General features: G+C 42.1%; 1 protein-coding gene across 4 annotated transcripts in view; it reads right to left on the bottom strand.

The window, feature by feature from the left end:
* GOLIM4 (golgi integral membrane protein 4) overlaps positions 1–17,367 on the bottom strand; it is a 32,266-nt gene extending 14,899 nt beyond the window's left edge. For all 4 annotated transcript variants that reach the window (XM_086754968.1, XM_010128980.2, XM_086754970.1 and 1 more), the window contains exons 1-5: positions 16,680–17,367; positions 3,276–3,350; positions 1,992–2,041; positions 1,199–1,252; positions 537–687 (exon numbers count right to left, since the gene is read on the bottom strand). In XM_086754968.1, the coding sequence (XP_086611094.1) occupies positions 537–687; positions 1,199–1,252; positions 1,992–2,041; positions 3,276–3,350; positions 16,680–16,866 (517 nt within the window). In that variant the 5' untranslated portion in view covers positions 16,867–17,367. The remainder of the gene's footprint in view (positions 1–536; positions 688–1,198; positions 1,253–1,991; positions 2,042–3,275; positions 3,351–16,679) is intronic.
* Between the last annotated feature and the right edge of the window lie 9,550 nt (positions 17,368–26,917).

Here is a 26,917-nt window from a genome sequence, read left to right as displayed (position 1 = left end):
TGCAAAGAATCTCTTTAACACGAAACCAGAAGCTAAGAGTAGAAAAAGAACACTTCATCATCCAAGTATACAGGTGCAACATGTTTCAGAGAAGCTGATACGTATAGAGAAAATGAGGTCTAAAATGTATATAAAGTCAAAAGGGCACAATTAAATCTCCAATAGATGTGGCTAACGTTCTTAGATTGCCTTTCATTTACAAGAAAAGAGTAAAGAGCTAAATCGATTTTTCCAGGTTTATACAAGTCTTAAAACTAAAAATGAAAGACAGGATAAACTGACACTTGACAGGCTTTTAAGTGCTGTGCTTCTTACTATTTCTCTAATCTAGATAGAAACACGAAGCTCACGCATGAACGGATTTCAGAAAGAGGCCACAGAAAATCATCAATAACAGGTAACTTATCAGGAGGCGTAAAGATGCACGAGTGACCTTTCAGTGAGAACAGAGACAATGCATTTCTGTCTCACAGCACACAATACACAGTGACAAATACACATTTTAACATGGGCAGCCAGATACAGGTTGCACATACCCTTCAGCTTCGAGATCTCCTGCTCTTTCTCCTGCTGCAGTTGTAAGTATCGCTCCTTGTGATCACTGAACGTTCTGCTGAACTCTTCTCCCTGTTTGCGATGATCTTCCTCAAGGTCAGCATGCTGCTTCTTTAGTTCTTCATGTTGACTCTGCAAATACCAAGTTGGACACTGGAACGGTTCTGTATCTGCATATCTGGCTCATGTTGTCTTTGGCAATTTGTTAAGTCAGTCCAGATGAACAGGAAGCATTCATAACAACAATTCTATTATTCAAAGCATGCATATTGCAGCTCCTTTCAGTCGCAAAATGATCTCTGTGATGAGCAGTCTCCTGTTTGAGAGCTATGTCGCCTCACCCTGCAGTTGCACTGTCCCGTTGGGAGCTGTGGAATGCGTGTCTAAGAAATTCCCTACATGCCAAGCTATGCCAAGTCTGATAAGTCAGCGTTCCATGCAACTAATTGCATTTGATAAGATTAAATCACCCACTGGAAAGCCTGACTAGGAAAAACTGCAGCAAGTCACCTTTTAACGGTACTGTTGTAAGAGGAAGCACCATCAACGTGCTGAAGTTCTGGAGCACCAGAAGCCAGTGAGGCCACATCTCCCTGACACAGTATACCAGCATCCTGGGAAACTGGATGTCTGGGTTACCTACCTTCAACATCTGGTGCTGTACGCTCAGCGCGCTGTACCGGCTATTTGAGTCTTGCTGTAAAACGAAAAAAGCAGTGTTAAACAGAACCATGCTGTCATTCCTCCAGCCTCCGTAATGCTGTTATTTAGGAGTCACAAGCCAAGGGACCTGACTCCCTAGGAAACAAATTAATCTCTCCCCTTGCTTTGGAACATAGCCAGCATATATACTGCGCGCTTCCTGCGGCAACAACGTATTTTAACTTACATTACTCAGCTCACAAACTGCTCCCCAGTTTCAACATGAAGTAGCCATAAAATCCTAATTTACTCGCTTTATAAAGAGTTCTCTACAGGTCTCTGGGTCCTTTGCCAGATACAGCTTTCCTTCTGGCACCTGGTATATAAAACAAAGTTTCTTGATGTTTTTATACCTTCCAGTTCAAAGACCACGTGTTAGAAAGTTGTCACTGTCCTTTTCCCTGTGGATTAAGCTACAAAAAGATTTATAATTCCTTATTACTCCCCCTTCCCATTAAAAATGTTAACATAATGTTTGAACTACTACAATATAAACAGGAGGATATTTTCTAAATTAATTTTTAGGAAAGATATTTGGATCTCCTATTACAGCTCAAATAATTAGGAACTGCAGAGCACTTACACATGCAGAGCAGAAATTGAGTAAGTGAGCGCTCTCTCAATTAGTATTTTGTGACACCTCTTTGAACAGCTATAACTGCAAAGCATTTCCTTTTTCCTGCAACTCAAATAGCATCAACTATTAAAAACTTCTACCAGGAATGATGACTTACCCTTCCTTTATTTAGGGTTTCCTGTGCTTCTAGTTTATAAACAAGAAAATCTGCAAAATAAAAGGGAAAATACTGATGAAAAAACCAGTAAGATTAGAATCTGTACTTAAATAACATAACTGTTGCATACGTAATTTCTCTTAAGAACTGAATATTTATGCAGTTGTTTTTTTTTTTTTAAATCTCTCAATTTTTGACAAATATTTGCATTAAAAAGTTTAATAGTTTTATAAAATATTTCCATTTAAAAGTTTCATATCTTAGTGTGGGGTACAGGCTCAAGAGTACGGATGGGTAATTAAATCTATTACACAAAATCTCTCTGGAGAGGCACAGTAGCATCATTCAAAAGGGAAAGGACATTTATAAATGGTGTATTCTTGTATTAGGACAAAAAAAAATTATGTACTTTAAAGAAGCATGAAAGTCTAGACTAAGTTTGAATAAAACAAAATTTTTCCCCTTTTGTTCCTTGATCCTCTTTTCAGGATTTGAAAATGCAGACTCACAATGGCACAGCAACGGGACAGCTCTGCACTAGATGGCACCAGAAAGCTATCCAGAGCCACATGGTGAGAATAAATTTCTTACAGGTTCGTAATCATTGCTAAAGTAGATGTTTTAATTTACTGGCTGAGTCCTCAGTTTTAGGAAGAATATAGGGTTTATTCTGAAAATTGTTGTTAATCTAGAACAACAAAAGACGCAGAGAAAACTCAGAGGATTGCATTCCACTGAAGTTTCATAGAGGGCAGATGTGCAAGAAATACAACGTGCACCAACATCTCCTGCTCACACACACCTAGAACTTAGCTTTAACCAGAAAAAGGTATGTAAGCATGTGTTTACCCTTAAGCATGTGTAAAAATACTAATTCAGAGTCTAATTGCACATTGATGGAATGCAGGAAGAGGTCCCATGTTTTGGTACAAGTGTTAAATTGTCAGCACGCCAGACCGGGATTTACACATGCCCATGTTCCACGTACGTGTTAGGTTTATGGACATGGATAAACACATATTCTCTGTGTATACAACACCATGTTGCAGTGATCTGTAAACAGTAGTAAAAAGATTATTACTTTTAAAAAATATTAGATTAAAAAAATCAATTTAAAAATCTATTAAAAAGATGCACTAAAAAGACCACCACAGATCTGCCACGATGGTTCTGCTAACGTGTTATACATTGATAACTTGTTTAAAATTGAACAAAATACATCTGAAGGTACTTTCTAAAATAATCAAGTTATCTTAAATGTCAAAGTGAAAAGTTTATTTTTACCTTCTTTCGCTTTCTTATGTTCAAGCCTCTCCTTCTGTAATGACTTTTCTAATCTTGACCTGTGCTCATACACAACTGAAAAGAGAAATTTTGTACACAATTCATTTTAAGAGTGACACACACAACACCCACCACCCACCCCCAGAGAGCACTGGCACGGAGTGTACCAGGAAAATACAACTGGAATGAGGTCACAGGATAAAGAACCGTTTGTACCATTTGGGACAGTATCTTTTATTCCTTTCTTGCCATGCTCAGGTATGCCTGCATTTCTCAGTAAGCACGTGCTGACAGCAAGTATACGTATGCTAAAGCTCACTGTACTCCCAATATCCACATAATCTGAGAAGGATTTTGAAGGGTTTTTTTCACCCTTCAGTTAAAGAGATGAGGCAGGAAGAACAAAATAAATCACCTGAAGGGCTAGGGTCGCTGAGGTATCAAGCTAAACTGGATGTTTCTCTGTAAGGTATCAGAGACTGCTCATCAGGAAGTCATTTCTGTTTGAAAGTAAAATTTAATCTTCACTGGATTTTAAATCCATTCATACCTTTTCTTCAGTTGAGTCAAAACACCCACACAATAGTCTAGAGATTAAAAAGCAACAAGCTGAGGTTTTTGGGACACCGCTCAGCACAACCCACAACATTCTCAGCAGACCAGGTACAGCAGTCACGCAGCGTGTCATTGTCCCTTCAGCAGGGTCACCAACTACAGAAATGGGCCATGGAGATGCTCAGAGGGCTGGAGCACCTCTCCTATGAGAACAGGCTGGGAGAGCTGGGGCTGTTCAGCCTGGAGAAGAGGAGGCTCCAGGGAGACCTTAGAGCAGCCTTCCAGTGCCTAAAGGGAAGAAAGGCGGGGAGAAACTCTTCAGTTGGGCCTGTTGTGATAGGATGAGGGGTAATGGTTTTAAACAGAATGAGGTAGATTCAGATTAGATATTAGGAAAAAATGTTTTACACTGAGGGTGGTAGAACACTGGCCCAGGTTGCCCAGACAGGTGGTGGATGCCCCATCCCTGGAAACATTCCAGGCCAGGTTGGACGGGGCTCTGAGCAACCTGATCTGGTTGGAGATGTCCCTGCTCCTTGCAGGGGGGTTGGACTGGGTGGGCTTTGAAGGTCCCTTCCAGGCCAAACCATTCTATGAAAAAAATGCATGCGTTGTTTTAGAAAGATGCCCTGACACATCTGCCAAACTCTACAAACCCTTTGAGCTGACACTGCTACCAGAAGAGGTGGTTCTCTGAGGAGCGTGCCATCTCTCCAGACCTGACAAGAGCAGATGACCAATACAGAACAGACACAATGAGTTTACAATATTTCTTTGGCATTCTCCCAGCAATTTATGACTCCTAAAGACTGACCAAGGTGACCGCAGCTCCTTTACGTACACAATTCCAAAATGGATTTTACATTTACAAATTTGTCTAATTGTTTGTTGTATCCATGCATATTTAGGACATCTAATATCCTTTAGCTGCCAGTAAAGCAACATTTCATTCAGGCTTGCCTTTTGAGTATCTAATTTCGGATGTGTCTCACAAGCGGTGGGGCACATCAGTCCCCATTCACCCTTTCCTCAGCACTCACCACACTGAAAAATCTTTACCTGAAATGGCCTACCAAGTTTGCAGCAAAGGAAAGATATTAATTTAAAACTCCTGCAAATGTACAATTGTATTTGCTCAAGCTCAGTTTAACACCAGCACTTTCCACTGTCCAAATTATAATTTCCACTCTTAAGAGTTATTAACTTGTATTAATGGAGTGGGTGATTTTTCCTTCAAAACTAGGAAATTCATTTTCTGAGAAGTAAACCATTGGTGAACACAAGCCTTCAACAGGAAGCATCACATAAAGATTGGTATCTTGGCAGCCACAGAAAACTCCTCTTGCACCTTAAAACACGCTCTTAATTCCACCAAGGTGCATTCTGCAGGCTCTTTAGGTACCGGCTTATCTACAAGTATTTACATTTTGGCTTAGAAGCTGGATTGCTAATCAATCCCTGTCACCTATCTCTACTTTGCTATTTATCTTTTAAAGTCAAGGGCATCAGTCAAGATGAACTAACGTATCAACATCCTCTGCAACAAAACAAGCACGTAATGAATGTTCACAAAGTCACCAGCAAGGAAGCTTTCAGAGAAGGAAAAAAAAAAAAAAAAAAAAAAAAAGAAATGGCAGCACTACAGTAATGGTTTTATTTAGGCACTGAAGGTTGTGAATGCCAAAGCACATTACAAAGGGAACAGCGGCTGTAGCATAGCAACTCAGGGGAGAAATGAAAATCCATAATGGATTTCCCCTCCCATGCAATCAGGGGTGGAAGTAGGCTTTTTGGCAAACAGACTGAACCACAAACGGATTCAGAGGTAACATTTTCCATTTCACTTATTTGTCTGCAAGCGAACCTTCCTTAGCTCCTCCTGGAGTTTTAACACAGGGTGGGGGGAAAACCCTGCACAACAATCCCATAATAAGGACAGGAAGAAAGGAGAGAGAGAACGCAGCAGTTTGGGTGTTAGGGACTGCGCCGCTTTGTACCTTTCACAGCAAATTCCATTTCTGCTGAGTTTGGGCTTCCCTGTCCTCGCCCTGCACTTCCAAGCAATGTCTCTAACCCCTCCCAGGTCATGCATCCTCACTGCTACCTTCTCTGTGCTGACCTTTTAAACACTGGAAAAAAAAAAAAAACAAACAAAAAAAAAGCTGGCAGTGCCGGAAACAGCCCTTCAGATGGGCAAAAAAGGTTAAGAAAAACTTCCTCCTACACCTCTCCCCTTCTAGTTCATTTACTCGTGGGTTCAGCAATGCTTTTCTCTGATAAAAGTCTATAATGTGCAACGTAATGAAGATTGTAAAGAAGAACAATTATTAAGAAAGCACAGCTTCCGTATTTTCCTCACTTGCTCTTTCGGGGAGTTGGTTGCAGGTCAGATTTTGTAGGTACATATAGGAGTTTGTCTGCCGTAAATATAAATTATTCCCACCAGTCAGGAGCTTCCTAGGCAAGAGCCCAAACTACAAGGCTCTTGTTACTGCAGCGAAGGATTCTTTCTCTTCGCTACCAGCCTGGATAAAAGATGTCTGAGCAAGCATCTCAAAGAAATAAATACACTGAAACCCATGGTTTTTATAACAGGTGCCCCAGTTGCGGGGGGCGGAACCTACATAAGGAACCTGACAAATTCCTACTAGCGTGATGCACTAGTGATTTTTTCCTAGGGTAAGTTCTTAATTTTGTACTGATCTTTGCACAAATAACTGAACGTTGTTTCTATGTTATATTTAATGGAATGGTACAAAGAAGGGGAAAAAACATTGCCATCTAATCATTAGCACGCACTATTCCAAAGCTGGAATAACTGCAGGTTATCAGCTTAATTCTTTCAGTTACCTATACATTGTAACCTACGTGAAGGAACAAAACACAGCATGAATCCGCAGGGAGGTGATCCAGTCCCAAAGGGCAAAGCCCAGAACCACCACAGCTAGTTAAACCGCCTTCCGCAAGGAAATACTTGAATTCTTGAATCGATCTCAGTTAAATCAAGTCCTTGATTCAAGATTTTTCTCATACAGAAATGAAAGTGGAGGAAAAGGTGGGAGGGTGGGCTGCGATCCTGCATTGGTTCGCAGACGATTACACCACTCTGACCATTGCTGAACGTTAATTGCAACACCGGAGCCAGCCCATGTGATGAAAGCAAGCCTCTTTAACAGCCATGGCTGTTTCTCTTCTCTTTGCTTTGCACCTCTAAGCAGTACATCTATTATTAAGGAAAATAAGCCATTATTGTCTATTTAGAAGAAAGTATTTCCTATTTTACATTATGAGCAATGTTGCAGCTGTGTGACTTTGGTGTTTTGGTCTGTCAGAGTCTAACACACCCCAGCTCCCACTGCCTTACAGACTGAAAAATTAAGATTACACTGAGATTTAAATTACACGATGCAATAAATGGTATTAATTTCCATGTTATTGTTTCTTATGCAATTCTGCAATCTTTCTCTGAGCTTACAGTAATACCTTTCGCTTAAAACCAGCAGATTTCAGCAGTCTTGGCAACATCCAGTGTTATTTTCTCTCAGACTGTGGCAGAGTTGAACTGAACCAGCAGTGTGTGGTAAGGCAGACTGGCACTTTTCTAGTAACACTATGAAGGTCTGTAGAACATAAACTTGTTATAAAAATGCAGTTAATTTCCAATTCCTGTCACTGCAACTAGAACTATTTAAAATGTGAACCCATGCAAGCAGCTTTTCTGCTGAGAGTAAAGTATTTCCATGAGCCAAGGAAGAATCCCTTCAAATATGAGATGCAGGGTAGATTTTTCTAGTCCAACAACAATAATTAAAATTTTTATCTCAGAAGAGATTTGACTCATCCAATGCTAACATTTCATGCTGGGAGAACACGTTATTAATACAGCAAGACCTGCTCCCCAAGCTTCCAGCTCTGTACATGATTAAGTCAGTGAATCTGGCTTCAAACAAGACTGGAATCTTTTTTTTGGGGTAAATTTGAATATATCTGAAAAACCGAAGAATAGTTTGGGAATTTCCTGTATCCTAGTAGTTGATGTGATGCTGAGTGTTGGGAATCCGTTAAAGCTGACAGCTGACTCCTCAGCTAAAGTTGTGATACTCCTCATTTTGGCTGTACAAACTCCAACTCACTCCCTGCTGTCTCCCTCAGGACAAGAATTACCACTGATGCTCTCCATGATGCTTGCCTTCTGTCAAAGGGCTTTCTAACATTGCAGGGCTTGGTAATAGGTCAGACAAGGTATCAGAACTAATCATCAGAGACCTTTAAAGAGCTCTGGAATGTGTGGAGAGTTCAGGTAAGCATGCAAGAAAATTCACATGCTTATCACACCTTCAGCTGTGCATCCTCAAAAAGAAAAATCTGAACCACAACATGAAGAAGTGTTGCAGATCTTAAAAGTTTTGCTTTGACTGCAGTTGGAGAAACAGGGGGAATGCTGAGGAATTTAGCACACTAGTGCGGTTTGCTCCAGAACCACATGCTTATATTTCCAAGAAATAGTTGTGGCCTCTATTCAAGGATGAAAATTAATTTCTAAACTGGAGTAAACCTCTAGATTTAATAGAATCTTTTTATTCCACCCTGCCTTACGTACTCCCTTTCTTAGAAGTCAGTAACACCTCTAGGAAACAATAGATTTAAAAACAAATTGCAAGTAAAACAGAATGATAGGCTGGGATCCAGGAAAGTATTTATCACGTTGAAGTAGTAAACTGTAATAGCTGCTGCTAAAAACAAAAGTTTGAGAAGGAGTATTAAATGGGATTAAATATTATAATCCCTAACAGTTAGGCTTCAGACATGACTTCTTAGGAAGGCGCTCACGTTTTCCATCCCAGAAAAGATTTCCTGTGCACTCCACAAAAGATTTCTTCCAATCTTTGGTGCTACCCACAGTTATGACACGCTGGGATGGATTAGCATCTCACCTTGCACATGCGGTGTTCTACTCTGCTATTCTATACTAAAGATTTTTTTTTTTTAAGTTATGATAAGTCAAATAGTTCAAACAAAACCTGTTTAGCAATTTCAGACAAATTCTTCAAGTTAGCAGATTTACTTCTAAAAAAATTCCATTCCCTTTTCATGACTTTCTTCTCTCCGTCATTCTGCCTTTGTCACGACACACCAGACCCTTTTGAAGAAAACCCACAAACTTTCAGAAGAGCTGCAGAGACGACAGTTTCCTTCTCAGATCACCTCTGAATGCCTAGGTCTGCTCAGTTCTCAGCTCCTAGAAACAAGGGCCTGTTTTTTCAGATACAAATTGTTTTAGACTTTTTTTTTTTTTTTACAATTTTACACAGAAGTCTAGTGATTCTATGTGGTGTTAGGATCTATAGAAATATACATATATTCAGAAGCTAGCACAAAATTGACATTGAGGAAAAACAAGGTAATCTATACACACACACACACAAACTTAGTTTTAACCATCTCTCCTAACTGAAACATACATTTGCATTTTTATCATAATGGCATATGGCAAAAACTGATGTAATAGCTATGGTTATCACCTTACACAACTGCTAAACCGCTTCCTCAAATTAGTTCTCGACAGCTCTAACACAGGAGACTTGGAGTCAGCTCCAGTTGTACGTTTCAAAAAACAGCATACACAAATCAAGTGATTTTTTTTTGTGATTTTTTTTTTTTTAACATAAGATCACTGATAAATCTCAAAATACACATCCGAATACAATAGATTAACTGAAACCCTGAAAATGGCATTGTTCAGCATGGTGGCATGGATAGGAATCAACTGCTTACCATGCCCTCCAGGAGCACAAGCACTCCATACTTCTCTCAACATCTCTGTAAGTAATCTCTAGTAATGACTGCCAAACTCAGGGATCTGAGTCACCTCAGGAAAACAAGACAGTAGGCTAATTTCAGATACCTTAGGGGTGGAAAAATGCAGAGGAAGAGGTGGAGCAATTGCAATTTCTTTTATTTCTTAATTAAAGATACATCGTATGAAATCTTGGGAGGTTTGGTTTATCACCAGAAAAAGATGAGAATTGCATCCAGCTCGGAAGACCCTTCTTTAAACAAGGAACAGCATCCAAACAGGCTGAATTCCTTAAGTGCTTAGCTCAGGCTCCAACAAGACTAGAAAGTCATGCCCCTGAATCCTAAAAATTCCCAAGAAAAAACATCACCCAACAAAAGATTCTGCCGTAACTAGTTGTTCCGTATAGGTCATTTTTTCAGTCATCTGAATTATTTAGCTTTCATTGCTATGAAACCTCAAAACAGCAGCTGCCTTTTAGCAGGACAGATTTAATTACTTTTTGTATGCAAGGACCCTATTCTAAAATGAGCAAAATGAACTATATTAGCCACAAAGTGCTGGCAGGATCCTCGCCACTATATAAGAGACGCTATAACGCTTACTCAGATGTGACTGTGGGTGGAAACATTACTCATATAAGGTTGTCCCACCCAGACACACTGGCTGACAAGCCTGCATCCCGCCCAGCAAAAACAATGGACCCAAAGAGACACAGGAGCTCCTAACTCTCAGATATTAACCTTAAAGTTTTGTCAGTACGATTGCAGAGTCTCAACCATCCTAAAACTCTTCCCGCATTGCGTGCTTAGCGGAGTCAGGTATCACTTAAACTATGCTGTTGACCGCAGGATTTCAGTTTGCAGCTACAATTGTCAGATCGTGGTCGTTGGTGTTTCATCCTCTGCGTCTCCACCGGTTTGCCTAGCTGATGACGTTTTAGGTGACGCAGAGGCTGCCGTCAAACCTCTGCCTGCTGGGGATACGTGACAGAAGATGACTGTTGAAGAAGCCAGAATGCAAACTCACCAAAGCATCTATTCATCTTGCCTCCCTCCTCCTCTCTCAGCTCTGAAGGGTTCATAAACCCAGATAGATCAATCACTCACAACCTTTAAAAGCCTTAAAGCATCATCAGTAACAAACAGTTTCAGGATATTGGCTCTATCTTGCATCAATCTGTTAGCTACCAGGCCTAATATTAAACCAGGGAGGGGGGAACAACAAAACCCAGGGAACAAAACCACTGTATTACCTCATAGAATCATAGAATAGTTAGAGTTGGAAGGGACCTTCAACGGTCATCTAGTCCAACCCCCCTGCAAGGACCAGGGACATCCCTGACTAGATCAGGTTGCTCAGAGCCTCATCCAGCCTGGCCTTGAACGATTCCAGGGATGGGGCCTCCACCACCTTTCTGGGCAACCTGTTCCAGTGCTCTACAACTCTCATTGTAAAAATTTTTTTTCTCATATCTAATCTAAACCTACCTCCTTCTAATTTAAACCCATTACCCCTTGTTCTATCACAACAGGCCCTACTGAACAGCTTCTCCCCATCTTTCCTGTAGGCCCCCTTGAGGTATTGGAAGACCGCTATCAGGTCTCCCCGGAGCCTCCTCTTCTCCAGGCTGAACAGCCCCAACTCTCTCAGCCTGTCCTCATAGGAAAGGTGCTCCAGCCCTCTAATCATCTTTGTGGCCTCCTCTGGACCCTTTCCAACTGGTCCATGTCCTTCTTGTGTTGGGGACTCCAGAACTGGACACAGTACTCCAGGTGGGGTCTCACCAGGGCAGAGTAGAGGGGCAGAATCACCTCCCTCGACCTGCTGGCCACGCTTCTCTTGATGCAGACTACATGCTCTGCGATCTTCAGCCTAGATTCCAGCTCACGTGTAGACGTAACACTGCAGCACTGGTAGAAATTTATCCTGAAGTATTACGTCCACAGGGAAAGTGATTTAAGGACATTCAGGCACCGATTACAGGAATGAAAAAAAATATATCTAAATAAGGACATTTGCTCACTTTATCATTCCAGACATAGAATTCAGCTGCTGGGACTCTTACTATAGAACTGGAGGCAACAAACCAGCTCCCTGGGTTAACTGAACCGAACAAAGCTCCAGCACCCTTCCTGTACTCGGATTATGAAGAAATCTTGATAATTGCAGGTAACGTGCAATCTTCAGGTTGAGCTTCAAAACAGACATATATCTATCTAAATACACATTTTATACATACATATATGCACATACAGATGCATATAAGAATATACATTTATAGTACATAGATCTTCCATAATAAAATTATTCCCTGGAAACGTTCAAGGCCAGGCTGGATGAGGCTCTGAGCAACCTGATCTGGTCGGGGATGTCCCTGCTCCTTGCAGGGGGGTTGGACTAGATGACCTTTGAAGGTCCCTTCCAACCCTAACCATTCTATGATTCTATGAAAATTTGCAGATCTTTCAGACCTCAGGTAGCAGCAAAAGACAATCAAAGTAAGTGCTGCGGCCTTACGTGTAATCATCTGAAACGAATAGGAATCACAGGAATTCAGGCTGCTGTTACGGGGAACAACCAAACCATATAGCAGCTGCGTTGGCGTAGCTGTATTTACATGATACATGTGAAAAATATGTTATCAAAAGTCCTGTTAGTTCTTCCTAGCTCTGTTAAATAGTACTCCATTTAAACTTGTACCTTAAAAGAGGGGCACAACAGGCACAGAGGAATTCTACATTTGCTCTTCAGCTGGTGCTTTCTAGCACTGGATCAGAGAGCTTTGAGGGAACCCACACCTTGTCTACAGCAGGGCACACTCTGGACTTCCAGAGTCCCTGCTGAGTTGGCTCCCATCATCACAGTATAGTCTCAGCCTGCACAGAGACTGCCCGAAGCCATCAGATACGTTAAGACTCTAAGAGAAAGAGCAGGAAAGTGAAGGTAGTAAAAGGCACTAAATGTAGGCTGTTATTAGGATTAGGGATTAAAACAGATTAAAACAGTACACAAGGAGTTACTTAATACCCAGAGGATGAGAAGACAGAAGCTGTAAGGGCTAAAAAGACATTTGTAGATACGTTTAATCTTGAAGCAGACAAAGATACAACAAGGTTCATCTACAGCTGTCAATGCGCGTATGTTCTAGCAACCAAAGTCTGTTCCTACATGGCAAATAGCTTAAGACCTAGTTTGACACATCTTCGTAGGAGGCAAAGAGCGTCAAGCTTAGTTTTTATCATTTTAAGAAATACTAAATAAGATTATCTTCATGTTTTGAACAGATAATGCTCAGAGAATGAGATTTAAAAATAATCAGCTTATTGGGAAGATCAGCTTCTCTATGGAAGACCTTACAGATAACAATGACTTTAGGTTTTCTTAGCAGCCAAGAAATTTTGTGTCATCTCTAAATTTTGCCTCCAGTATTCCCATTGCAAGTCACAAAAGCAGCACTACTGTCTCCATGCTCATCAGAACTTTGCTAAAGAGATAAAAATGCCAAAGTTTGACATTCTTTTGTAAGAAGTTTAGCTTTCAAATACAAAATCTTCTACAACTTGAGCTATCTAACAGGGAATGAGCTCTTAAGATCCCAGCCTCTCCAAACCAGTTTTTCTTATTGTGTTCCCCAAGTCCGTGATCCTTCCAGTCACACCCTGGTCTTACTGCAAGAGGCGCGAATACTTCTCAGCTGAGGACGTAAAGCTGTGAACACCAGAAAAAGCAGAACTTCCCATAAGAACAGCTGTCTGCAGCTAATCTTCAGATTAGGCGCATGGGCTAAACGATTTTGAGATCTCTTCCTGCACCGTTTTTCAGTGATCTCTACATTCTGCCTTGGTAGATGAGAGCACTATTTTCCCACGTGTACAGAAGATTTTTCCTGCTTCACGTGCTTCGTTGGAGGTAATGAAAAAGATAAAAATCTAAGACGGGTGGCTTTTCAAACAAAAACAGAAAGCACTGCTCATTCAGGCATGAAGAACTAGCAAGTACCAAAAAGAAGGTTCTTATTACCTACGTAGATGAAAAACCTAAAATGTGTGCAGAGAGAGAAAAATAGTAGAAGGGAGTGTAGGAAGTGAAGGGAAGCTACACTCCGAGCTACATCTGAGGATCTTTCTTAAGATTCTGGGCAGACCAAAGGCATTCAGGTCCAAAACTGTTACCTTATACACAAACTTAGGAGATGACAATTGATCCTTAAGCATTTCACAAACTGACTCAAGTTTCATGCAGAAGACCTAACAGTGTTCCTCTGTGTACAATTAGGAAAGCAACCGTCTTTATAGGCCCCACCACTCACAAGAAAACTCAACCAAAACTCAGAAAACAGGTGCTATTTCACTGTCATCAATCCAGTCAGCCTTCCAGGAGCAGAGCCAGCCTGGCACAATACAGCCTCAGGATCCTGAAAAGGATAACTTTAAGAAGTTGCCTTTTTTTTCTGCCTTTTTTTTTTTTTTTTAAATAATTTAAAACAACAAAAGCTTACTGATGAAATATTTGTTCAGGAAATAAAAGTCCAAGGTTCAGTTCTCTCCTTAGCTTATAACGACCTTTAAAGTCTTATTTAATCACCCATCCTCCTTCAGGCCCCAAAGTTATCTCTAGACCAGTAGCTACAGAGAAACCGATTATGCTGCGTGGAAAAGGTAAGTCACACTGCTTTAGCAGTGATACATTTTGTTGTTCTCCTAAAAGAATAAACTCAAAGAGTCATCTGTCATGATGGGATGTAGTCTAGATATTCTTAGAGTTTTTTTTGTTTGTTTGTTTGGCAACAGAAACATTGTTGATTTAAAATCCAGGCCATTTAAAATCAAACGTTCAAAGTGCAGTCAGATACTGCACCTGTAAACACAGGATTTTCTGTCAGCATTTTATCTTGTTTCAAAGTCTCTGTTGAAAGAAAATTCCTTCCTGTTGTTCTGTATCAAAGAGTTAAACAGGAAAGGCTCAGAAACGGTCTCGGTGGTGTACATCATCAGTTAGCACGGTGCTTGTGTATCTCCAGGTGAGCTGGGCGCAGGTTCTGAATTCTCTACGTTCTCCTCACTAATAAACTGCTACTGCAAAAATCCAAGTGATTATACGGGGCAGGCCATCCCGGAGAGAGTCATTAGATGTACATTAGATGAAAGACAGGGAAGAAAAGTTTCTTTCTAGCTCACTAGGCCCAACTTTCCGAGCTCTCAGCCTCACCCTCTTTTAGGTCCATTAGCTATTGCCATAATCCAGGAAAATTTCAAAGAACCAATTTTATTGTTACACTATATTTTTCCTTGTATTTTTGTGACTTAATTGCTAGCAATTATTTTTTTATTTAAACAAGGCTTACTGCTACCATACTAGGCACAGATAAGATCTCCTGCTTAACAGGCTTGAGACATCGGCATGGGTCCCAGAATCATGTCAATTGATTGCATTGATAACCAAATGTATTAGTGTTTTCCGATTCTGGTCCCTATTTTACATTTCTCATTGATACACTGAAACAAGCAAGAGGATACTTTCATCAAAATGCAGCGTCGCCGCAGCATTTATCAACTACTAGTTGCCTGTTGCTTCTGTGAACTTGCTTGGACAGATGAGGGCTACTCAAAATAATGTTGCAGATACGGAAAGTTTAAACGAGAAGCCCAGATCCAATAAATCTGATTAACAGAATCTCTCCTCTGTGTCAGGATAAAGTTTGTGGCATGCTCCTCTTTGGTATAGCCAGAGCAACAGGAAAAGCTAACTTGTTGAATTTTAGCTTGAGAACAAGATGTTCCTGTGTCCTCCTCAAATACTGCTGGCACACATACAGACTAGCAAAAGTAGCCCTTCAGCCATCTGCCACATACCCATCTCCCAGCCAAACATTTACACCTTTTGCATTACTAAAATGAAGCTTTTTGTCAAATTTTTCCATGGCATTACCTGGAAATGGCCTGAAACTGAAATACTAAGTAATGATGGTCTCAGTTCAGAGTCATATATGTTTAAGTAACAAATCACTATAAGAATCTAACAGCATAAAACCGATTCTGTGCTCCCTGCATAAAATCTATATGGTTCCAGACATGCTTTTACGTATTCTTCCACAGTGAAAAGTACGGTTCAAGATCACCTGAAATTCAGTACCGTTACAGCTGCAAGAGCAGACCACTCCTATTGTTGTTTTACACAGTTTTGAGAAATGAAAGTCGAAAGAGTTTTGAAAGTTGGCTCTGGACTTTGTATATGCCAGCCTGATAACCCTGCACTTGACAATGAGAGAGGTGCTGAGGTCTTGCACTTGCCAGAGCACTGATGCTTCACGTACACATCTGCTGCTTTGCATCTGACTTCTGGACATGCAGATGCCAGACACTGGCCCCTTTTCACCTTCAAGTACGCAACGCCCACATTTGGTACGTCCTTAAACCAAGACACACAAGAATCTGTATTTATGTGCCAGCTTTAAGCCAAGAAACTCAAAGTTATTCCAAAAGTAATAGAACAGCCTTATCCAAATAACTTATTTGAGCTTTACTTTCAAATTACCCTTTAAAAAAATGCTTTATCAGAATACTCCTCCCCCTCCTGGAGTTATTTAAGGTTTATGCTGCCCAGGAGCTGCAGCCTTGCATTTTTGCAGCAGAATGTTCTCTCAGCAGCATGAAATTAATACTGCTAAGACAACACAGAAGCACGCAAAAGTCTCAGAACTGGGCAGTCTGTACTGCTAGGTGAGTGGCAAGCTGTATGCCTAACTTTTCCATTTACACCAGGAATTGCAGAGTGATGTGCAGTCCTTTGGGAGTAAGAGTCACTCTAGAAAATGCGAGGGGGAATTAAGAGCTCTCTAGGAGTCCTCGACCAAAACCTCACACTGATTCCAGCGGGGCTAGGATCCTTCCCACGGTCAGATATCAAAACCCCACAGAGAAGGGGAAGAAGCGCATAAGGAGCAGAACTTTGTGAGAGGCTGGACAGCCCAGGCTTCCCCAGCAGAAGAGGAGGAGGAGGAGGAGGAAGATATTCTGCAAGCCTTAGGAAAGCCTGGCCGAGGGAAGTACCTTGTAACTGAGCTGAGAGGGACTCTTGATGCTGCTGGTACTTGAGCGCCGTGGCCTCAGCCTTCCTCAGCTGGCCCTGCAGCTCGTAGTAGAGCATCGCCCCGTAGAGGAAGCCGAACACCACGGTCAAGAGCAGGAGGGTCTGGAAAATCCGCTTCTGTTTTCGGGAGCACATCCCGTTGCCCATGTCCCCGGCGGGGTCCCGAGGGCCCCCGCCCCTCACGGCTTGGCAGCGGGCAGAGCTGGAGGCGGCGAACGACGAGAAGGCGACATCGGAGGCCCCGGCAGGAGGAGGAGGAGGAGGAGGAGGAGGAGGGACGGCGGGAGGGAGGGGCTGGCCGAGCGCCTCAGCCCCTGGGCTTCCCTGCCCCCTGCGTGCGGGCCCTGCGCGTCGGAGCGGAGCCGGCGGGACTCTGCGCGGCGCGGAGCCGGGCCCCCAGCCGCATGCTGCGGCCGCGGGGCTGCCCGGTGCTGCCCGGCCCTCCGGCGGCGGCCCCCCCGGCTGACTGCCTGACGGCCCCGGCTCCCCGCGGCAGGGGCGGGCAGCGGCGCTGGCTACCGCGGCCTGCGGAAGAGGGGCTGCGGCGGCTTCAGCCCGGCCCCGCCGCGGGGACCCGCCCGGCCGTGTGGCTCCGTCGCCACCTGAGGGGAACAAAGGCAACTCCCCCGACCCCCGCACTTACGTGTCACCGCCCGCCGCTACCCGCCGCGGGATCCCCGGAGGAAGTCCCGCTCCGAGTGCGGCCTCATTGGGCCCAACCGCCGGTCTCTCCCCTCCCCTTCGGGGCGGCAGCGCCGGAGCGCATTGGGTGCCCGCCGCGTCCGTCCGGCCCGCCGGGCGCTGCCGCTTCCCGACGCCCGCCCCCTCCCCTCCTGCCCGGCCCGGTGCGGGGAGCTCCGTGGGCCCGGCCAGGCCCCGTGGGAAGCGGGGGTGACACAGCCTGGGACAGCGGCCCGGGCAGGGGTGACAAGGCCGGTGGCGGTTGGGGGTCCCCGGCCCCCGCAGCCGCGCCAGGGCCCAGGGTGGGCTTGAGGGACGCCCGGCCTCTGGGGGCGAGGGGGTCTCGTACTGAGAAGGCAAAGTCCCAAAGAGCCTGTTTGTATAACAGAGTGCCTGATTTATTTACACTTTCCATCACATTAATTTTATCTTTTTTATAGGTCACTGACCGTACTTTGTTTCGGGGCGCCGGCCGCACCCCAGAGGTGCTGCCCGCCATGGCCTTGGCTGCTCTGTGCCTTTTCCTGGCCCTGGAGTCGAGCTCAGGCCTCTGGTGTGTCTTAATTCAGGTGCAGAGTCTGGCTGTGCTCCTGCAACGCTCCCAGATTCCACTGTTGTGCGGAAAAAAAGGTGAGACAGGAACTACGGCGCTTGCCTTACCCAGCGTGATTTCAGAATTAGTGTAACGAAAGGCCTCTGTACTACTGTCTTTCATTATGGGGAAAAAAAAGAAACCCAACCAAGAACCAAACTAAACTAGAAGTAATAATAAGAAAAAAAAACAATCAAAGACATACTCCAAAGTTATTTTGTCTAAATACATCTAACTTGTTGGTCTGTGTTTTTCAAAGGCATCATTCTAGCCTTAAAAGAAAAACTACATCAAAGAGACTTTTAAAATATTCAAATATTCTACATACACCAGTAATTAATAGCAGTCAGTACCACAACGTAGTATGACTTCCATCTAATTGTATTTCAAATTCATGTTTGTTGTCTTAATGAAACGAATGCCTTCCTCTCCGTTTGAGGACCAAAGTGTTCAAAATTATGAGTTAGACACCAAGGAATAAATTGTAATTGCTTTGAAATAGTGATACTTTTTAAAAAAGTGTTATTTTCACTTGCCTTTAAGAAGCTTCCTGAAGCTCTTTAAGTTATATTTTAAAACTTTTTTTTCAAAACTGTGAGTGTTTCGAATTATTTATCTTTGTGTAGGTTTACAGTATCCATTTCTTCCACAGAGTAGTCCCAGTGAGTTTCTTAGCATCACCCAAACTCCAGCTTCCCTCCCTCTCCCAGACTCCTTCAGAGGTGTCCTGTGTGTTCCTGCCTTGCCAGGCTCCTCAGGCTGCGCTCAGTTAAGTAGAATGAGACAGTTCTTTACTTCTAGACTAAGATTTCAGGATCCCTGAAGATGATTTATGCTTCGGTATGGCAGCTCTTCAAGTTACTTGATTTCTTGTGTTTCCACTTGTTGCTTTCATTACCTTTCATAAAGCTGGTCTGCGCCTTCAGTTTTGATCTCTTTGCACTGGAGAACGATTGGCTCACCAGCAACTTCATCTGACCGTGGAAGTCACTTTGGGTTATCGTTATGATGAATAGACATCATAAATTTAAGAGGGCACTGAATTGATATTTTTATTTAATACCTATTCCAAATACATCTAATTGATTATGTTGTAAATATACTTTATCTGCTTGTAGGAAGTGGCAATATCATTAACAAATGCTGAGCAAAAAGCAAATGAGTCTCTCCTTTTGCTTAATCAAATATTACTTCTATTCGGTAATAGCTGGTGATACATCTCCTCTTCAGCTTATGTAAATTGTGATTCTTCATGAGCAAACCAATTAGAGTTAAAATGAGGAATTTATTGGGAGCAAGGGACTATTATGTGAAGCTATTAGGCAAATTTAAATTGGAAGTCCCAAAATAGAAAGGTTTGGACCTAAAAGAGCTTGTAGTATATTAAAAGCATTAAATTAGTTGCTAGGAGAGGAATGTTGCTTTGGCTAATCACTGAATAAGTTACCGATATAATCAGGAAAGATGGGAGATAAGTGCTTTCTGAGCCATCTTGTACCATGGGAAGCATGCTCGGAGGCTGCAACAGGGAATTTGTGGGCAGGCAGTTACACACACCTATTTGTCGTCTTCAGCTTAGTTTCCTAAGCAAATGAAGCTTGTGCAATCAAACCGTCTGTCAGTTTGTGCCTCGTAAGAACAAACCGTTGGTCAACTCATTGGCCAATTTCAGACAGATTTATCTGGGTTGTAGAAATGTTGAGTAAAATGAAGTTTCTACACGTTTTAAGAAATTAGAGGAGCAGTATATAAAGTATAACCCTGTAAGTTCCCTAACAGAAGGAAAAGCTATGTGTGCTCAGACTCATTTGGATGACAGAGAACCTGTTCAGGGGAGAAATGTTAGAAATATCCCGTTTCTCTGGACATGGGTTCTCACCTTCAACAACCACAAGATGTGGGAAGCCAGTCCTCAGTAAGTTTGGACATCACAGAACTACGTGGATTTTAGTTTCCTTTGTTTGTTTTCCTCCTCTTAATGTAATTACCTTGTATTTTCTTTCATTTTTTCACTGCCAGTTTTACTAAGCTTGAGTCCATGATTATTTTGAAGCTAGAGAGACCAATTTCTAATAAAAACGATAATTGAATAGCTTTGAGTTTTTCCAGAATGACCCAATGAACACAGCAGTGAAATAGATCATGCAGCAGGTCTCTAGGTCTTTTTTTTTTTTTTTTTTTTAATCCTACCAATGAATGGATCGGGGATCCAAAGTGATGGAAATGTATGGTGAAGGTTGTCCCGTACAAGTCACAGCCCATTCATTTGGTTGCCAGAAGTTAAGGAATGTACTGGCAAGGCATGTGTTATTACCTCTCCAGCTACAAAGTACATTCCAGCTGCAGCTGTTTAGGCAAGAGTGACCTTTCTGTCCAGTGACTGAAGCTCACTAATGCGTACAAAGATTGTTTTAACAGTCACTGTCATTTATTAGTGGTCAGGAACTGAAAGAATAAAAAGGTTGGACTTGAAGAGGTGAATGCTCCTGGGAAAATTGAATTTATCCTTGCCTGAGGTCATAGTGTGTGACATTACGGGAAGCCAGGATTTTTATAGCTGACATATCAGCTGCCTGTGTCTGAGTGTCCAGCTTAAGTAATCAGTTGAACTCTGTTTGCTGATGTCCTCATTTCAGGTGAAGACAAGGAGGGCTGTGTTTTAATAAAGTGCTATGCTACTTAATATTCTGAAAAAAAAAAAATCAAACATAAGGGTTTTTTTTTCCCAAAGTTCAAAGCTAACACGGCCTCAGTTCTGGCTGTAGACCAGGAGATGATGACTGACCTCTACCTCATGGATGTGTATAAAGATACATTTTTCTACATCACTTAGCATTCGTGGTAAGAATGGGAATAAAGCACTGGTCAGAACATTCTGCGTAGGTACCCAGAATAATCTAAACAGCGTTCGTACTGAGGAGAGAAAGTGTGGAGATGAGTAAGGAAGCTTTCAGTCAGAGTTTGAATATCTTGTTCTGGTGCTTCCTGACTTAAATAGTCTTGTCATTTTACTGGCTCCAAAACATGATCCTTTGTAAATAATTAATGTAGGTAAGCAGATGCATTAAAATGTACCGTTGTTTTAACAGGACTAGGAAGTAATGGAGCTGTGTATGTCACAGATCCACAAATTCCCTGTGAGTGTGATACATCTAGGACGCACGTGGGATTGCCCCAGATGACTTTACGTCATTGCCATACAGTCACCACAGGTGAACTTGAAGGGGCAGTGCTGCTGTGTATCCTGCGTTGGAGCTATTAGTTGCCTGTCGGGCAGAACAACTTCTAACACTGGAATTTGCTCAACCTTTTGCTGTGATCCCCAGAAAAAAAAAAACCTCCTCATACCATTACATGCTCCATTGTTCTTAACATGACAGCTACCATAAAAATGGATAGTAAACACTTAAATATTAGGATCCCAAATCATTCAAATACCATGTTAAGTCATGAATTGACTTTAAACAACAGCCAGATGATCCACCTTATGAGAAACCTGCAATTGGAAACCCCTGTGTTCCTGAGGGCTGAAGTTTTATGAAAAAGAAAAATAATAATACTTGAGTGTTGATGATGATGTGAATACTTTTATGATTAAGGGGTTGGATATTTGAGCCTTTAGGCACTTACCTAACCACGAGTGATTTACGTAGAACAGAAGTGCTCCAAGGCAGGGATCTGTGTGTATTTTGGTTTGGTGTGTTTTGTTGATACTACAGATCAATCCCAACCACTCAGTGAAATGCAAACAACAATAACGCTCCGTCTGCCCCACGCTGGTGGGTGTGTTTTGTACCATGAGCAACTACACATAAAAGGCATGGGGCTGTGCCTGCTGTGAGGTGGAAACAGGAGAAAAATCGAACTCCTGGGAGAGCACCATGCAAACATAAGAACCGTTTGGACACAGAACCCCGGTGGTTTTTTTCCATGTGGGAGAGCGGTGGGGAATCCCGTGTCCTAGCTGAAAAATTCTGCGAGGGAAGTGTGCTTCCCCATTTTACTGTTTCAAAAGATAGCAGTTGCATTCCGTATTTTATGAGTTAGAGGAAAATGTTGAACTTGGGAACGCTGACTACAGACATTGTTTTTTCTGATACATAGAATAATCCCCAGTGATTACATTTTCCTGGTGCATTTCCCATTGGGCTGTCCAGACTTGGAGGAGGCCACGGCAGATGGACGAGTAAATAGGTCAGTGAATTTTGAATTGTTCCATCCCCTGCTTTTTCCAGTCTTGTCGGCCTTGTCTATTTTTTCAGCGTCTCTTGGTTTTCCAGCACCTGAATAAAAGCCAGGGTCTGATACCCTACAGCTGTAAAACTCTCTGGCCTTCCAGGAGAGACATCTAATTTTCACAACTATTTCCATTATCATTGCACTTTAAGATAAGGTAGTGACTGATGAACTGATGTAAATTCCATTGATGTTTATATCTGTGGTACCTTTGTGATTTTTTTAAGGATCTGAAGTGAAGACTTTTAAGCAGAGTTTGGAAAGAACTGTTTACGTTGTAGAGTTAATTCGAGGAGAGAAAACAAGCATTCAGGGATTTATGTCTAAAATCTGAAGACATGTAGATAAAGAACTTTAAATGAGTTTAAAACGAACCCAGGACTTTAACAGCCATATTCACATTCATTTTCATCTTCATGGGATTGCCGTTAGTGATACCATCGTAGCCTGCCAGACTCAGAAATAGAAACTGTTTTTCCAGTGAGTTACAGGGTTATCCCTGGATTGTAGTTTTAATTTCATTTTAGTTATTTACTTCTAGCTTTTGTGCTGCTCTTACACACCGGAAAATGTGGGCAGGCTTCTCTCACAAAGCATGACTATCCATCCTAATTGTTAGTCTTGGAACTGCTTTGCTGTTACATTACAAATTAAAATTAGTTCCAGCGCAAAGGAATTTTACAGATTTGGTTTGGAACATAAAAGAGTATAGAAGAGTGGAGAAAACAGCTGAATTTGAGAAGGACCTGTCAGAAAAATCTTACGCTCTTCTCCTGAAAGATCTGTGACATTTTGTCTTTCAAGTGTCACTGTTGAACTTGGTAGGAGTGGTTGTGCTTAGAACACATCCGTACTTGTTTGCAGTGTCTAGGCCTCAATTTGTAAGCTCTAGGAGCTTGCTGAGCTCTTGCTAAAGAAAAGACGTCTTTAACTTAAATCCTATTCATTTGTTGTGTTTCAGAAAATTCTGCAATTTCCCTCTTTTTTTTTTTTTCCCCTAGTCTTTAGGACTTCATTCTGTGGTGTGTTTTTTGGTTGTTTTTTTGGTTAGTGTTTACTTTTTGTGCAAGTATTTGTCTTACCGGTAGCTCAGATGCCTTGAGGAATTTGAGTGGAATTCTTCTTTACCACGTGAGCTGCTGTAGGGTTAATGTGGTCCCGGTGTTCAGATGGCTCCATGCATGTGACTGGACAACTTAATAGATATGATGAATCCAGTCCCCAGGTTTGCAAACCTTTTCTCCATTTCACTGATACAAGTACAGCTCTTCACTATGTCTTAAATTGTACATCTTTGTGTACTGTGAGTACTTTTTGTCTGAGATATCCAAAATTTCTTCAGTCCTATTGGTGAGGAATTACTCTTGACTTCTTCCTGTTGAGAGAATTATTATTTTTTTCTTTGCTACCAAAACCTCACAGAGCCACATTTTGCCCGATTCAGTCTGAGTTCCCTCCAAAGGGTTTTGTGTAGGACTCTCTCCTCCTCCTCCCATTTCCCAGGAGATAAATGCCTGCTTGCGGCTCTCGCTGCCACATCAGTGTTCCTGACGGCTTTCCCTGTTTGTTCAGGTCCTCAGTCTGTCTGGGATAACGAGTATTCTTGCCGAGGTTAGGTTTATTATGCATGCACATCTAAGTGAGGATGACAACGTAAAGAACCACTAAGGGCTTGTATGAAGGTCATCCTGAAAGAAGTAATGAATAGTTATACCAGTAAGGTTCTTGAACTAGCTGTAGAAATTACATTGCAAATTGAACTTCTTGTCTGTGAAAAAGCAAAGCTTGTCTTTTGGCTTGAATCCATGCAGCACTGTAAGGACAGGAAAAAAGATCCCAGGAGCTGTTTGTTTTTGCAGTTATTAAAACCGATGAGCTCACTGTTTGGAAATGCTACAGAAAGGGAGAGGAGACCTGGAGCAAGGCAAGGGAAATTCCCGTGCAGGGTGGAGAGAAGAATGTCAGGCGGTCGGTGCCACCTAGTGGGAGCTCTCCAGAAGAGCGAGCAAAACCAGGCTGCTGCTTTACAGCCTGGAGAAGCTCACAGAGGTCAGGCTGTGAAATAAAGCCATCACAGATGAGGGTGTGGCTGCTCAGCAGCATCAGTAAGCAAGGCAAGAAGCGTGCGAAGTGAAGGCAATAGCTGGTGGACCACGTGTGGGTGAAAAAAATAAAGTTAATTAAGTCTCTGATACAGCTTCTTTTAAATGGGACTCATGTCTTTCAGTTAGCTAACAAAAAACCCCTAACACCACTGCTCAGTCGGTGTAGAGGAGCTCTTTGCCTGTGATGTGACACTGAAAGGTTAGGGAGAGACAGGAGACAGCGTGTACATGCATGATTTATTAATCATACCTGAATTGTAAGTGCTTTGAGGCAATGGAGCTCATAAAGTTTTACAAGCATTTACACAGCACATTTACACTGTGAATAAAGAAGTGCTGTAGCTGCTGTTAAGAACCTTTGTATAGAATTACTGCATAACAAATAATGAGCCTTGAGAGTAAAACCTACTCATCTGTGTTACCAGACATTTTTGTGTTCTGGCCATGATGATGAACAAGCCTCAAAGAGGCACAAAGTCCAGCTCAGAGCATGACTTTTTTGGTTTGGATTTTTTTTTTTTATATATATAATTTCATTTGGTTTGCTTAGGAAATCATGCTGTAGTCAGCCAAAGGTGTTCTGTTTGTGTGTTGTCCTCTTTAAAGCCTTGCAATTCATTGGCTGATTCAGGCAGATTTATCAGAGGGCAGCCGTCTCAGATATTACATTCCTGAAAGTTTCATGCAAATCGGTGGCTGGGTAGAGGAGAACGCGCCGTGAGGGAAAGGCTGAAATGTGGTATCAACTAGCATCTAATAACATGGAAAAATACTTTATAAATACTGGAAACACAGGAAATGCTACCATTACTTTTCATCGTAAGCTATAAACCACAATATTTTCAAGGATAAGCTTCTGTTGGAACTATTTATTTAGGCAAAGGTAACAGAAAACTGGTGGTAAAGCAGGAATGTGAACGGGATTAGGGTATTAAGCAGCACCGGTGGTTTTACTCCCGATTACCCTCTCTGAAGTGGAATCACATTGCTAGAGTAGGAGTACAGTCATCATCACACCCCAGCACGCTGCCTGGTACCACGGCACCATTTAATGCTGCACGAATTCTTAACGGGAATACATTTCTATCCTGGCAGAAACCCAAAGACAGCATTTGTCTTACCTAGATCTCTTTTGCTGTTTCGTAAGTAGAATACCCTAGTACACTGTGAACATATTCTTGCTATTTTCCACTCATTCTTTTTTAAATGTAAGATAACCTCGTCCCCAGGTGGGGTTCAGAACTACAATATGTGACTGCCAGCAGACTGAGGAACTGATGGTCCCTCAAGAAGGCACTCTGCGGTGATTTAGAAGAGGGTGGCAAGTCACATATTCCTAGGAAGAACAAATAGGAATGGACTGAGCTCCCTGTCTCTATGCTGCCCCTGGGACTCCTTTGCCTCTCTCGTCTCCAGGCTCGAAGGGGCTCTCCCTTCCTCCCCACCTATTCAGCCCTTGATCTGAAAAGGGCAGGTTTTGATTTGCAGGGCAATTAGCCTCACATCTGTCAGAATCAAAGTTGTATTTACCATAAGTCAGGCTGACACTTGAGGAGGACAGGGGAGAGAGAATAGATACCAGTGGCCCGGTGGCCCAGATCCCTGGTGACAGTCCGTGCATTTCAGTGAATATCCCAAATCCCCACAGAATCAGGTGCACTTGGGAACCTGATTCTCTGTTCTTTGGATATTTTGTGCTTTTTGGAGTCGCACTTACGCTGACCTGCTAGAGGTCGAGGACATGCGATTTTGTAGGACTAGTTGTACATGCATGCTATTTCTATCTTGTTCTTGTTTATTATCTGCTCTTCAAAAGGAATCTCCTTTTCAAGCAGCCCCACAGAAATTCCTGTGTTTAAAAATAGCAACCGTAAAGAGGTTGCATTCTCCTTTTGGCTTTTCTTCTTAGATATTTCATGGTTCAAGAAAAAGCTTGAACATATATGGAGGAAGTGACACAGACATATTGCTCACGATTAGAGCACTAAGCAAATGGAAAACAGAAAACAGAAATTTGGCAGAAGCAGTAAGGAAGATTAAAGTACATCTGGAGTAGAGCTGTGTTATTACAAGGGGTAAAATAACCAAAACAATTGGAAATCAAAATACATTATTGGATATTTTAGCAGTCAAATACTAGCAATGAGGAGAGCGAATTTGCCAAATTTTGGTAAAATAATATTTTACTATGGTGAGCTTTCTACAGTGACTCAGGTGAACTTCTTGGTTGTTTAAAATTAACTTGTTTTATCTGTAAAGTGCCTCAAAGAATGGAGAAGGCTGCTGTAACAAAGCAGCTTGGCTTTTGAGTTCATATCGCACATGTAAAGTAAACATGCTGCTAGGAAGCTAATGTTTTTCTCCAGTTTCAGACAGCAGAAATGTCCAAATCTGAAGGTTACAGTTAGGTAAAAAAATTCCTGCTCTCTACCCTTATGAGTGGTTGATTAAAAATGCAATTCCTAATCAAATCAAGTATGCGTGTATATTTACCTAAGTTCTTCATTTCTCAGAAGAGAAGCATACTACGTCATGCGTATTACGTATATAAAACAAAGACTTGAATTCCTACAGACAGTTTTCT

This window comes from Chlamydotis macqueenii, chromosome 9, assembly GCF_036417535.1.
Source record: "Chlamydotis macqueenii isolate bChlMac1 chromosome 9, bChlMac1.mat, whole genome shotgun sequence".
Lineage (NCBI taxonomy): Eukaryota > Metazoa > Chordata > Aves > Otidiformes > Otididae > Chlamydotis > Chlamydotis macqueenii.
Note: the sequence above shows the minus strand (reverse complement) of the source record. Positions and strands in the feature narration are given on the sequence as shown.